The 12,949-nt window shown below is 48.3% G+C and overlaps 2 protein-coding genes across 5 annotated transcripts in view; one reads left to right on the forward strand and one right to left on the reverse strand.

Annotated features, from left to right (window-relative positions):
• The first annotated feature begins 3,275 nt into the window (after positions 1 to 3,275).
• PHLDA2 (pleckstrin homology like domain family A member 2) lies at positions 3,276 to 6,610 on the forward strand. Its single transcript, XM_045014114.1, is given in 4 exon segments — positions 3,276 to 3,358; positions 3,963 to 4,029; positions 4,031 to 4,510; positions 6,207 to 6,610. Coding segments are annotated over 3 exon segments (588 nt in total). The 3' UTR covers positions 4,469 to 4,510; positions 6,207 to 6,610.
• Positions 6,611 to 8,451: 1,841 nt separating this feature from the next.
• Positions 8,452 to 12,949, reverse strand: part of SLC22A18 (solute carrier family 22 member 18) — a 141,140-nt gene continuing 136,642 nt past the window's right edge. For all 4 annotated transcript variants that reach the window (XM_045014111.1, XM_045014109.1, XM_045014112.1 and 1 more), the window contains one exon: positions 8,452 to 8,763. In XM_045014111.1, the coding sequence (XP_044870046.1) occupies positions 8,576 to 8,763 (188 nt within the window). In that variant the 3' untranslated portion in view covers positions 8,452 to 8,575. The remainder of the gene's footprint in view (positions 8,764 to 12,949) is intronic.

The following is a 12,949-nucleotide window of genomic DNA, read 5'->3' on the forward strand; positions in this document are numbered from 1 at the left end:
TGAAGTGGTGCAACCCACCCTCCTTGAAGCACAGACATAATTATATCAATATAAAGGTGCTTTATACTTGCTATACCTGTAGAGCAGGGGTTCTCAAACTGGAGGTCAGGACCCCTCAGGGGGTCACGAGGTTATTACATGGTGGGGGAGGGTCGCGAGCTGTCAGCCTCAACCCCGCTTTGCCTCCAGCATTTATAATGGTGTTAAATATAAGAAGTGTTTTGAATTTATAAAGGGGGAGAGGGGGATTGCACTCAGAGGCTTGGTATGTGAAAGGGATCACCAGTACAAAAGTTTGAGAACCACTGCTGTAGAGCCACACAGGCAGGAGAATAAGCTGCACCGTGTCAGGCACCTCTATCCCAATATAGAGGCGGGGGGTCCGCACGAGGGGTGGTAATGATATAATTTTTTATTTTTTTTTAAATCAACAATCACACCCCTAACCAACATAGTTCTACTGATATAAAATCTGTACCTAGACCAGGCCTAAGAAAGAAGAGGGAAGATCACAGACCTGCACAATTTACTGTTAGTGACTTCTCCTTTTGGTGCTATACCACTACTTATTTTGTTTCCCCAGCTGAGAAGGATCCAAGCTCAAAGAGCCTTGCAGAGCTCCAGGGCAGGGTACATACCATTCCCACTGAGGGAAAGCCCAGCTCAAGGAGTGCAGTGGAACCAAGCAGCAACAATCATATTTTGAACAGCTGCACATTCAGGAGTAGGGTGACCAGATGACAAACATGAAATATCGGGACGCGCAGGGGGGGGGGGGGGACGACGGACGGAGCAAAAAAAAAAAAAAGCCAGAGCGCCCCCCGCCACCAGGCGGCAGTGGCACAGCCCCGGCTCCACCCAACGCTCAGCTCTGACCCCCGGAGGGATCCAATGAGGGAAGGAGGGGGATGGTCGGGGGAAGTGGGGGGTGAAAGCCCCTCCGGGCTCCGTCTATGCACCGGAGCGGAGGGCAAAATTGCTTGTTTGTCCAGTGTCCCGACCGAACATCGGTCGGGACGCGGGACAAACAAGCAAATATCATTCAGGAGCGGCACGAGTTATATGGGCCCATGGTGCCTGTGCTCCTGGAATATTCAGGACCCGGGGGCCCAGCTCCACCAACGTTCGTGGCCAGGTCTCTCCCCAGCCCTGCCTGCTGCCCCCCGTGTGCCTCCCTCGGAGCATCTCCCGGCCCCAACTGCTGCCCCCGGGTGATTTAAAAGGGCCTGAGGGCCCCTGGCCACCGCCGGCAGTGCAGTGGGGCTAAGGCAGCTTACTGCCCAGCCTCACTCAGTGCCACTCCCAGAAGCGGCCAGAATGGTCCTATGACCCCGGGGGGCGGGTGTCTCCACATGCTGCCCCTGTCCCAAGCGCCGCCCCTGCAGCTCCCATTGGCTGGGAACTGCAGCCAATGGGAGCTGCAGGGGCGGTGCCTGTGGGCAGCGGCATGCGGAGACCCTCTGCACTCCCCCCCGCGCCTAGGTGTTGCTGCCAGAGAGGTGTGCAGGTCGCTTTCGGGAGCTGCCCGAAGTAAGCATCACACCCCTCACCCTCTCCCACACCCCAACCCCCTGCCTCAGCCCAGAGCCCACACCCAAACTCTCTCCCAGAACCAGCCCCTCGCACCCTCTCCGGCACCCCAACCCCCACCCAGATCCTGCACCCAAACTCCCTCCTAGAGCTCACACCCCTCACCCCTCCTGCACCATAACCCCTTGCTCCAGCCCAGAGCCCACACTCAAACCCCCTCCCAGAACCTGCACCGCTCCTGCACCCAAACCCCCTCCCAGAGCCTTAGGCAGGTGTGTGTGGGGGGGGGGGAGCAGGACTTGGACCTGTTCTGGGCACCACCAAAAAATCATACAAACCTGTGCATATTCTACTGTAAGCAGCATCTCATTCACAGGGGTGCAGCACATTTTGTAAGTGGTGTGTGGGAGAGTACTGCTCCCTTCCCTTCTGCCTCTGTCTAACCCCTAGATTTTAGCCTTGACAATGTCCCTTTTAATCAGGCCTCTCAGAATATCTTATTAAGTAATGATCATGAATAATACTTGGCATCTACACAACTGTTCACATTCAAGGTGTTTTACCAACTTGTGCCTGTTAGAGGATGGAAAATTGCCAAAGGATAGACACTTCAATAGGAAATGGACAATTCAATTTTTTTGGGGGGTGGCCCAAAATAAATAAAACACAAAACATTTCCTTTTTTGGACCCCCTCTACTCTGCATTTCTGATGCACCCATCACCCTATCAGTTAGGTAATAAATCTTAACTAATTGTACAATTGAACAACCTTCCTAATTGTAAAGAAGTTGTTTGTTTTTACAGTTAAAAACGCTATTTGTTCTAAAAACTACTGAATTTGCCCTCAGAAACACCTGCCAAAAGCAAATTTCATATGAAACAGAAAAAAAAAACCCAACCCCAAACACCTCTCCCCAAACTACCAGGTGAAAATGGAGCTTTTTGCACAAAAGCTGATCTATAGCCTTCATCCTGCAATCCACTGTGCGTGGGTGGACTAGAAGAGTTTCATACAGAGTTCAGTGGACTTTTCCAGTATGATGAATTATAGGATCCAGGGCTTAGATTATCAAAGTGCTGTAGGTGATAAGAGCTTCCAATGTGAAAAAGTGTCCTGTATTCTTTAATGTAGCTTAATAGAGGAAGCCTACATAGCATGGTGTCAAGTATCAGAGGGGTAGCCGTGTTAGTCTGGTTCTGTAAAAGCAGCAAAGAATCCTGTGGCACCTTATAGACTAACAGACGTTTTGCAGCATGAGCTGCAAGGGGTATACCAAGGGGTATTCACCCACGAAAGCTCATGCTGCAAAACGTCTGTTAGTCTATAAGGTGCCACAGGATTCTTTGCTGCTTTTACATAGCATGGTGATGGGCACTTCAGAAATGCAGAGAGCTGAAATAGGTTAGGTAGGTGAGTGGAGGGCTGCCCTGGACATATGGGAGGATTGGGGGTGTTTGTACATTTCATGGCCAGAAAAGGCAGAAGCAGCCTGGGACCGTTCTCCTTTTGTCTCTCCTGGCATGCAAGCTGGGGAGGGTCCCAGAACCTGGCTGTCAAGAGGACAGAAATCAGGAACCTCAGCCCACAGGGTTTCCAGCAGGACAGAGAGCTGGTCTGGTGACGTTTAGGGTTAAGGGGCCTCCCCACCCCCCAGCATCCGGCCTGAGCGCTCAGGCCAGCCTGGAAGTGGCTTGAAGCCTTGAGAAAGTTCCAAAGGCCGCTGCTGCCGGGCTGAGTCACGCTATGGGCTGGGCAGCAACTGCATTCCTGAGCAGTGTCACTGCTTGGGGGCAGGCAAGGGGAATAGAGGGAGAGAAAGGAGACAGGTGAGGGGCTAGGTAGATAGAGGGGATGAGGAGGGAAGACGTGGGCAGGCGAGGGGGGGACACAGGAAGAGAGAAGATGCTTGGGGTGGGTTGCCAGTTTTGGTTGGATGTATTCTTGGAGTTTTCATCACATTACAATCTTGAATTAAGGATTAATCTTTAATTCCTGGAGACTCCAGGACTATCCTGGAGGGCTGGCAACTCTGGGGGGGGGAGAGGGAATAGGGGAGACCTGAAACAGATGGGAGGTTGGGGGAAGGGCACAGGCAGAAGGAATGGGGGGAGAGGCAAGGGAGAGCTGTGGAGAGGCAGGCTGGGACAGGGGTGGAAAGGAGAGCGGGGCATGAAAGAGGCTGAAGTGGGAGGGGGCGGGGATGCAGGAGGCTGTGTGAGATGAACCGGCTTGGAACTGGAGCTGGAACGGGGTGAGGTGCAGGCGGAGCCTGGGGCCAGTGGGGGAGGAGATGCCGGATACTCAGGCGCGGCTCGGGGAGGGGCAGGGCCGGGCAGGGGAGGCCGGGGGTGGGTGACAGCAGGGCTGGGGAGGGAGGGGGACCGGAAGAGCGAGGCGCTGACTCACCGCAATAAATTGTTCCCCATCCAGCGCCCTTCGCCCATTGCAGCTGGAGGAGGCGCCGGAGCAGGAGCTGCAGAGTTGGCCGGCTCGCAGCGCGTGGCAGAGGGAGCCCGGGGCTGCGCCTGGCGCGGAGGATGAAGATGCCGGGCGAGGTGATCCGGGAGGGCGAGCTGGAGAAGCGCAGCGACAGCCTCTTCCAGTTCTGGAAGAAGAAGCTGGTGGTGCTGACCAAGGACAGCCTGAGCCTCTTCCCGGACGGGCACAAGCGCGCCCGGGGCAAGGAGCTGGGCTTCCACTCCATCCTCAAGGTGGACTGCGTGGAGCGCACGGGCAAGTACATCTACTTCACCATCGTCACCACGGACCGCAAGGAGATCGACTTCCGCTGCCCGGACCAGAGCTGCTGGAACGCCTCCATCACCATGGCGCTCATCGACTTCCAGAACAAGCGGGCCATCCAGGACTTCAAGAGCCGCCAGGAGCTGGAGCAGGCGGCGGGCAGCCAGGAGCGGCGCCTGGCCCGGGCGCCCTGAGCAGCCCGCGGGCCGGCAGGACGGGAGGCGGGACGGCGAAAGGTGAGCGCGGGGGGGTCCGGGGAGCGCCCCCCACCCTGCCAGCGCGGGCCGAGGGGAGCCGAGCGCGCCCCAAGGCCCCGCGGGGTTTGCAAAAGACACGCGTGGGCTGCGGCGCTGCGCCTTAGCCCGTCTCCATTGAGCTCCAGCGGCGGGAGAGCAGAGATCACAGGCAGGCGAGCTCGCAACGTGCTCAGCGTCTGTTCAGTGTCCGGCAGGCGTTGCCCCCCCCCCGGTTCCAGACTGGCGCTGCTCCCGGGCTTTAAACAGCGGCTGAGAGCCCCTGAGAGCACGTGGCTCATGCTGCCTTTTCACGGGGACTCCCACGGGGGGACTCGGCTCTGCCCGTAGCACTCGGACTGAACCGGCACCCCCTGACCGTAGGCTTAACCCCATCCCCGTCTTTTGCAGTGGCTAAAAACGTAGCCCTGGCGCCTGCAAGCAGACGCGCTGATTGAATTAGCAGAGCCGGTCCGTACTGGAGGGGTTGAATGGACGTGGCTCCACAGCGGCCCCTGCTGGGCCGTGCAATTTAATGGTTCCCGGAAAGCCCCAACATGCCGTTGGCTTCTTATGAAAATCACTAGGGATAGTCTTAAAGCAGGGGTAGGCATCCTAGGGCAGGCGTGCCTGAAGGCAGCACGCGAGCTGATTTTCAGCGGCACTCACACTGCCGGAGTCCTGGCCACCGGTCCGGGGGGGGCTCTGCATTTTAATTTAATTTTAATTGAAGCTTCTTAAACATTTTAAAAATCTTATTTACTTGACATACAATAGTTTAGTTATATATTATAGACTTATAGAAAGAGACCTTCTAAAAACCTTAAGTTAGAGTGAATAAATGAAGACTCGGCACACCATGTCTGAAAGGTTGCCAACCCCTGTCTTAAAGCCACTTTAGCATCTGTGAGCCTGGAATAAGTGACTTCCTAGTAACTAGTGTGGCAAATATCTCAATTTTTAAGAGGCTAAAGGCAGCAATAATGGGAATGGGAGAACTGCTGTTGGGATGTTGCCTTCCTCTACTCTCACACTTGGGCTGGCGACCTCCTTCTGCGGGTCTGACACTGCCTGGTTCTCCCTGGGAAGACTCTCCCATCATGTGCTCGAGGCAGTGCCGGACTTAGGTTTTAATGCTTGAATTGGGGAGGGGGCTTGGAGGGTCCAGGCCTTCTTACTGCTTTGAGGGGCTACCTCACTTCTGTCTTATTCAAAGCATGGGGTGGGCTGTGTTTGCCTGTTTCAGGCTTTCATTAATCATCCCCTTATGCTCCCTTCCCCCATAATTCAAGCAGTGGGCATGGACTTTTCATGCTGCAGCTTTTGACTGGAAAGTAGTACTAGCCTTTAGATTGGCACCAATGCTGCTCCTTAAGCCATTGTGGCCAGCAGAGAACGCTGAAGAGTTGTAGACTTGGCGCTCCATTTTGGAGGCTGAGCTTTTTGCCGTTTTGTGAGTGTTACCTACCAGGGATCTCTGGATGATACTGTGCATGGTTACTAACTAGCAAGATCAATTTAATAATTATGCTACTTAGTTGAGGAAATGTGGACAGACACTTAATGGGGGCTTCTTTAAGGAACTCTGTATATAGGCTGGGTTTTTTAAATACGAGTGCCAAACTCCCTTAGGCTCTTACCCCACAAGAATACCGCTGTATTGTTCCACTTCTGACTTATTTTCTGTTGCTCTTTTTAGAATGCACCGCATCAGATCGAGTGTCTTGGACTGAAATGGGACAGGGTACCAATGAAGGAAAGCAAAGAAGGTGGCTGGGAACAGTTGGGTTTCCTCCAAGTCTGAGGCTGCTGAGCAAAGAGCCCTGAGCTTCGCCTGAGATGCATTTTAAAAACCAAAGACTCTTTCAAAAGGACTTCTGGTGAAGCTTCAAGAAGTTTCTTAGTGGCACAGCTTTGCAAACTATTCTTATCTATTTATGAGATGCAAAGAATATTCAGCGCCCATTGGTGCAAAACAAACCCAATTTAAATTATTTGTGGTATCTATATTTGTATTTATTTTGATGAATGTCTTTAAGCAGATGTCTTAATATTGCTTTTGCATTAATGTGTCCATTCCAAATAAATTACTTGAAATGTTCACATTTTATTACTATACACTATAGTGCAGTATGTTTTTTTGGTGCAGGTTGCAGAAGAATAGTTCATAGACACCATCTGTAAATAGGGCTACACTAATCTATCCAAACACTTTTTTTGTTAATAAAAATACTAATATGCTTTGATAACAGAAAGCTGATATGTCTGTAGGAAAGAGCCTGTTTCAGTTGGTCTCCAAGCAGAAAATCAGTTACAGTATAGCAATTCCTAATTTAGATGCATCAGACCTGGCCCTTCTAATTCAGAATTCAATAGTTAGGATTAGTTGCGTTTGAGGAAGGTGCAAAAACCCCTGCAGACACCAGTTACAGAATAAAAGTGCCTTCCAGAATGCTTCCTCTAATACCCCCTGCTTGCTTAATGCAGAAGAAGAGGGATAGCTGAACTGGTTCCGGATAAAATAAAGACCAACATATAGAATGAAGGTTTATATAACAAGTTCCCTGTTATTTCACATCTCCATGCATCTTTGCAGTTTCTAGATCCAGCCAGGATCAGCCATGCTGAATGGGAGGGGCTGTTCTCATGGGGTTTCCAGCCTAACCAGAGGCAGGAAGTGCTGTACATCTTACCAGTTTCTTCTTAGGACACTTTGCAGAGCCAAGGGGTTGGAGAAATAACTGAACTTCTTGGTACTGTGCTTGGGAAAATCAGGTCTTATGAGACTTATTGCTAATTAATCTACATTTCCTTGAGAGTAATTCTGCAACATACAGCTATCCTTTCTCTACAGCTAGAAAGGGGAAGTACAAGGACAAATGCATTTGGCACTGAAACTGAGTTGCAAGACTCTTCCCCTGTAGTGTTTCTTACTAATGGTCTGAAACTGAAATCCTTACTCAGGTCAAGTTCCCACTGACTTCCACAGAGTCTTGGTTGAGGGAGACAAGAGAGTATTGGTGGAAACTACAAAGATTATACTGAGAACAGCATGTAGGAGGGTTAATTAAGGGCTGATTAAAGCATAGTTCTAATAAGGAGCTAGTGGAGGGTGTGGTTCAAAAGGGAAGTGCTTGCTCACCCAAGAACTGGGAAATGCCATAGCTATAAACTACTAATGAGGTTTTGTAAGTTATGGACTAGCTGCTTCTTTCCCACAGGATGAAATAGGCTTCAGCTATCAGTTGCTTGGACCATCTTGAAGAAAGTCTTGGTTCTGATTCCCTATGTATGGCTGGTGGGAAGAAATGCTCTGCATTGAGGGGTTTGTGCCTTAAAGCAGAAGGATACAGTACTTAGTTTCCTGAACATGAAGGTTTTTCAGTTACCTGTACTGCAGCCTGGAACACTCTCCCTAAAGAGGGGTGAGTTTCCCTTCTTTTTTTTTTTCCAGGTGGGGTTAAAGCATGACTTAAATATGGATTTGGGTAGCTAACTTTAGGACACCATGTATGAAAAATCTGGATGACATGCCTTTACTTCCATTCTACAGTGTAAGAGATGATAGACCCACCCCTGTATGTGGGGGTGACTGAAATGCGGTTGCTGGAACTTCTGTAACTATTAGCGTTTGATGTTGTATTGCTCAGAGGCCTAAATGGGGATCTGAGTTTCATTGTCCTAGGCACTGTTAAAACAATCTGAGCTAGTCAGTGCCTCCCCTTTACTACTATAGAGAGAGGGCTGCATTCTGATTGGGTTAATTGACTTCAATGGAACTATGCTGATTTACATCAGTGGAGGATGGGGTCCTATCTCTTGTAATAGTGTTGAGCCCAGATGTCTGCAAACTATCAATGGTGTGAAATATCATCATATACTAAGGCTTTGTAAACTGCTCCAATAGCAAAAGTTATTGTATATGCTGCTGAAATGCAAAGTGCTGGCTTAAAGCTACTTTTATTTTCAGTCTGGGGTGATAGAGGTAAAAGTCTTGATATATAATCTATATATAAACATTGCACATTTTAGATTTTGTGGATAAAGTAGATTTACATGTAGCCTGGATTACTGAGCTTTCTCCTCATTCTGAGGTACTTTATTCTTAAAAATATACAAAAACAGAGCTATATTGACAACCAGTTGAAAATAACCAAAGGCTGAGACTCCAAACACCTTGTACAAAATTCCACCTAGTGTTGGGCCCACTGTCCGTGTCAGGGGAGGAACACATGCACATATCCCAAGCATGGCACCTACAGAAGAGAGGAGAGGAAAAAGTGCATACATAAGCAACAGATTAATTCTAATTACAAAGTTTTAATAATTTGTTGAATAGACATAGCTTACATGGACCCTGTGTGTCCAGAAGTGTGTAACTTCCACTGTGAGCCATCACAACTCTCCACTGCAGTATTCACCCAACAGGAATACTGTAGTCAAGGGCAATCAGATTCTGCACTGTTCAAGAAAGAATTCAGTGCCCAATACGGGGAGCTAGGCTCTGATTCTGGAAGTAGTGCTCCTTAGTTAGGCTTGCAACTGGGAACATTTATTTAATTAAGGGTGTGGTAATTTAATACTCTGGGACTTGCAAACCTTGGAAGATCAGACTTTTCTAATACAATAATTAGATGAGGCAGCTACCAGTGCATCTCCACCTTACTAAAACAACCCATCACAGTTCGTCCTCAAGCTCAGGATACAGGCTGTTAAGCCTTTGCAGTTTAGCAACTTGGCTCTGAAAGGCTGGGCTCTAACTAGTCTTTTTCAACAGAACAGATGATGCCCTAGAAAAACCTCCTCACAAATAAAGATTGCTTCAATATGAATGAACACATGCTGGATACCATTATCCAGCTCCACCAGATTCTTGTGCCATGCTGGGAGCTTAAAGGGAGCAGGAGCCACCGACCATGAGAAAGCACTTACTACTTGGCAAAGTAGGGCCACTTGCATGCAGATGAATGGACATGAAATATTATAGCACATGTGGTATGGTGCAGGCATATTCTGCTATTCATATAGGAAAACCAGTATAGCACCAAAATGAAAAGTCTTAGAACAGGACAACAGAAAAGAAGAGAGATAAGCTTAGACTTTGGTCACAAAGTGGGAGGTTTTGGGGCCCATTTTAGATATTGATATGATTGTTTCACTGCTTGCACAGGTGAGAGAGAACTCTGGATATAGGCATTTTGACTTTACATAAAGATCTTGCTGCCAGGTATGGCACCATGCATGGAGGCCTGCCTAGCTAAATGGGAGCACAAATGCACTACTTGATTCTACTAGTTATAAAGTGGTGGAGGACCATATAACTGGAACAGAACTGAGTCCAAAAATCTTTAGGGGAGTGTGAATTAGAGGAAATCTGACCAGTTCTCAGTCTAATGCAGATCCAAGCCTGCTGTACTTCTATTCAGAATGCTAGTTTGAGAAGGGAGCCAGTAGGAGGGGGAGTAATGTGTGTGTGTGTGTGTCTTGGAAAAATCTTTCTGCCAGATCTTCTGGGTACTGCTCCCCATCAATGAGCTGGGTGGATCCCCAAAATTGACCTTTCCCCAGTGGGAGCAATTATGCAGCCACCAAGCTTTCTGGGCAGGTTCTACAATTTTTCCCCCCTCCAGGCATTTGAACTAAACTAATTACTATATACAGCAGCCAAACTGGCTCCCAACAGTTGAGCTGGCACTTTGTAGTGTGTGGGTGGGTTGTGTGTGTATGTTTAATCAGATATCCATCCTCTAAACAGGCCCAGGCTCCAGCTCTGCACCTCTGAAAGGTTTATTTTGCTGAAAGATAATTTCTGTTTCCTAAAGAACCAGCTAGATCCTGCAGTATGAGCCACCACTGATCTTTAGGCAGTTTGAAATCTGAATTTTGCAGCATGGGACTGTAGGGATAGTCTACAGTGGCAATGCTAAAGTGCTGCCACAGCAGCACTTCAATGTGCCTTAATCATATCATATCAGGATTGGAAGGGACCTCAAGAGGTCATCTAGTCCAACCCCATGCTCAAAGTAGGACCAATCCCTAGGCAGATTTTTGCCCCAGATCCCTAAATGGCCCCCTCAAGGATTGAATTCACAACTCTGGGTTTAGCAGGCCAATGCTCAAACCACTGAGCTATCCCTCCCCTGCTCCTAGTGCTGGGGCACTGTTTACACTGGTGCTTTACAGCACTTCAACTTGCTGTGCTCAGGAGGGTGTTTTTTCACACCCCTGAGTGAGAAAGTTGCAGCACTGTTAATTGCCAGTGTAGACAAGCCTATTTGGGAAGGGCAGGGACGCTTTAATGTTTTGTGACAGTGGAAAAGAAAATCCACAGTGGACAACCGGCTTCCACTAACTTCTATCCAGTCTTCCAGCTCTTTGATAGGAGGGGCACTCTAATCTGGGGCTAATCCCCTCTTTATCATAAAGGCCTGACCCAGCGCTTATTAAGATCAATGGAAAGACTACAACTGACTTTAGACAATACTGGATAGGGCCCTCAATGAAAAGATCTTCAGAAGATTCCTTCAGCGAGACTCAAGACAGACACAGTTCCAAAGGGAGTTCCTCAAGGTGAACTGGCGAATAGAACAATCTTGTGAATGTTCTTTAAACTGACTAAAAATCTTCAAGGCTAACACCACTTCCTGTACTTTTGATGTGAAAAGCTTTAATGTCACAATATCACATCAAGTTTAAGAGCTATTAAAAGGCAGAGATTTATTAACAAATACAACTAGAAATGACTAATTTGTAGCATAAATTTTACATTTGTACAGTTGGGACAATAGTTTTATCTGGAATGTGGGTGGAACGGCTACTGTATGGTGCCACCCATGACTAGAAATGGGTGGCAGGCATTTTAGTAGCATTGTTTCTCTGGGAGACACCCATACTACGTTAGACAGGTACTCCAAAGAAGCAGCTTACACACTGAAATTGCTAGGTCAGGCACTCTTGATTTCACTGTTGCCTCTGCCTTGATGTAAAGTTTTAAAAACAAAAACCTACTTGAGAAAGTGAATAACTCTCAGCACTTGTCTTTAGTATCAGGCTGTACAAGTTTTACCCTGACCTCCCCATGCTTTTGCTAAAGAACTGCAATCCTGACCTGCAGCAGCACCTCCTGCCAATCTAGTTTTGAGCCCAAACACAACTCTGCCAATGCACCTCAGTCCTGACCTGCTACAGTCCCCTGCCATTGTAGTCCTGGGCCCATGCACAGCTCTCCAAATGCACGCAATATTTGCTTGCAACACTCCCCAATGTGCTAGTTCTGGGCTTCATACAACCTTTGCAAGTGCACCTTTGTCCTAAGTTGCAGTACCACCCTTTCCACTGTCCTTCAGCAGACTGCCAATCTTGCTGAATTGAGGGTGGGGGGTGACTTAATAACGTATGCAAACAAACAAGGACTACGAAGCAGCCACTAAACTCATGCTCACTTGTGACCAAAGTTTGCCTCTGGGCTTTGAAAGAGGAGCATGCTCCATTTTTCCTCACAAAAGCCTTTTGAGAGCAGCCTGGATGATTTCCAGATTTGCTCTGTGTTTAAATGCCATTTACTGTCCCTCCTCCACTGCCCTCCCTCAGACATTTCTTGAAGACTTGAAACTCCTGATTTTCATTCACACAGAATCGAGTCCTGGAAAGTTCTGTCCTTAGCGCAATGTGAACTAAATACATTTTGGCAAACAAATTAAATTCTAACCAAGATTCAATGGCTCTAAGTGCTCACAGTGTATGTGGGGTAGATTTCAGCCTTAAATTAATCAGGCTAACAATGGGACATTGTCATCCAGAAAAATCCCAAAATGCTTTACAACCTTTGACAGACTGTACAAACTTTGAGTTAAACTTCAACTGGGCTCTGTATAGGCACTTGCCCATAAAGCTTTAGCCGGAATGAGGAATGCAGGATAGAATCTGACTGGTCCAATTATGGATCTCCCAAAAGAGCACAACTCCACAGATATTTGTGGAGTGGAGCCATGGGGGCAGGGCTTAAGAGCATAGAAGCATCACTTACAGATAGGTACTAGCTCATCTTAATATGCCCCATTCCACACAAAAAGGCGCTCTACTTCTAGCAAGAATAATTTGGACAGAGATGGTGGGGGCCAAGCAAGGCTCACCAGAACATTGCTGTGGCAGCACAAATGTGTGCATACGTTTTCTGGCCACATCTGAAGGAAATAAATATACATGCCCACCATTGAACCACAGCCTCTTCTATGGCGAAATGCAACAACTCTTTTAACAGCGCATGGAAACATCACACAATAGTTTAAGCACAATTATTACAACCAGCTGCAACCAAAGCTGTAGCTGCTCCTCTGAGGGGTGTATGGATTATGGTGGCTGGCTCTGTGGGTGACCATCAGCAGTTTCGCTGTCTCTTCACATAGAACAGTGAGGCTGTCAGGCAGAAGTCTTTGTTTTGTC

The sequence above is a fragment of the Mauremys mutica genome, chromosome 4, assembly GCF_020497125.1.
Source record: "Mauremys mutica isolate MM-2020 ecotype Southern chromosome 4, ASM2049712v1, whole genome shotgun sequence".
Classification (NCBI taxonomy): Eukaryota; Metazoa; Chordata; order Testudines; family Geoemydidae; genus Mauremys; species Mauremys mutica.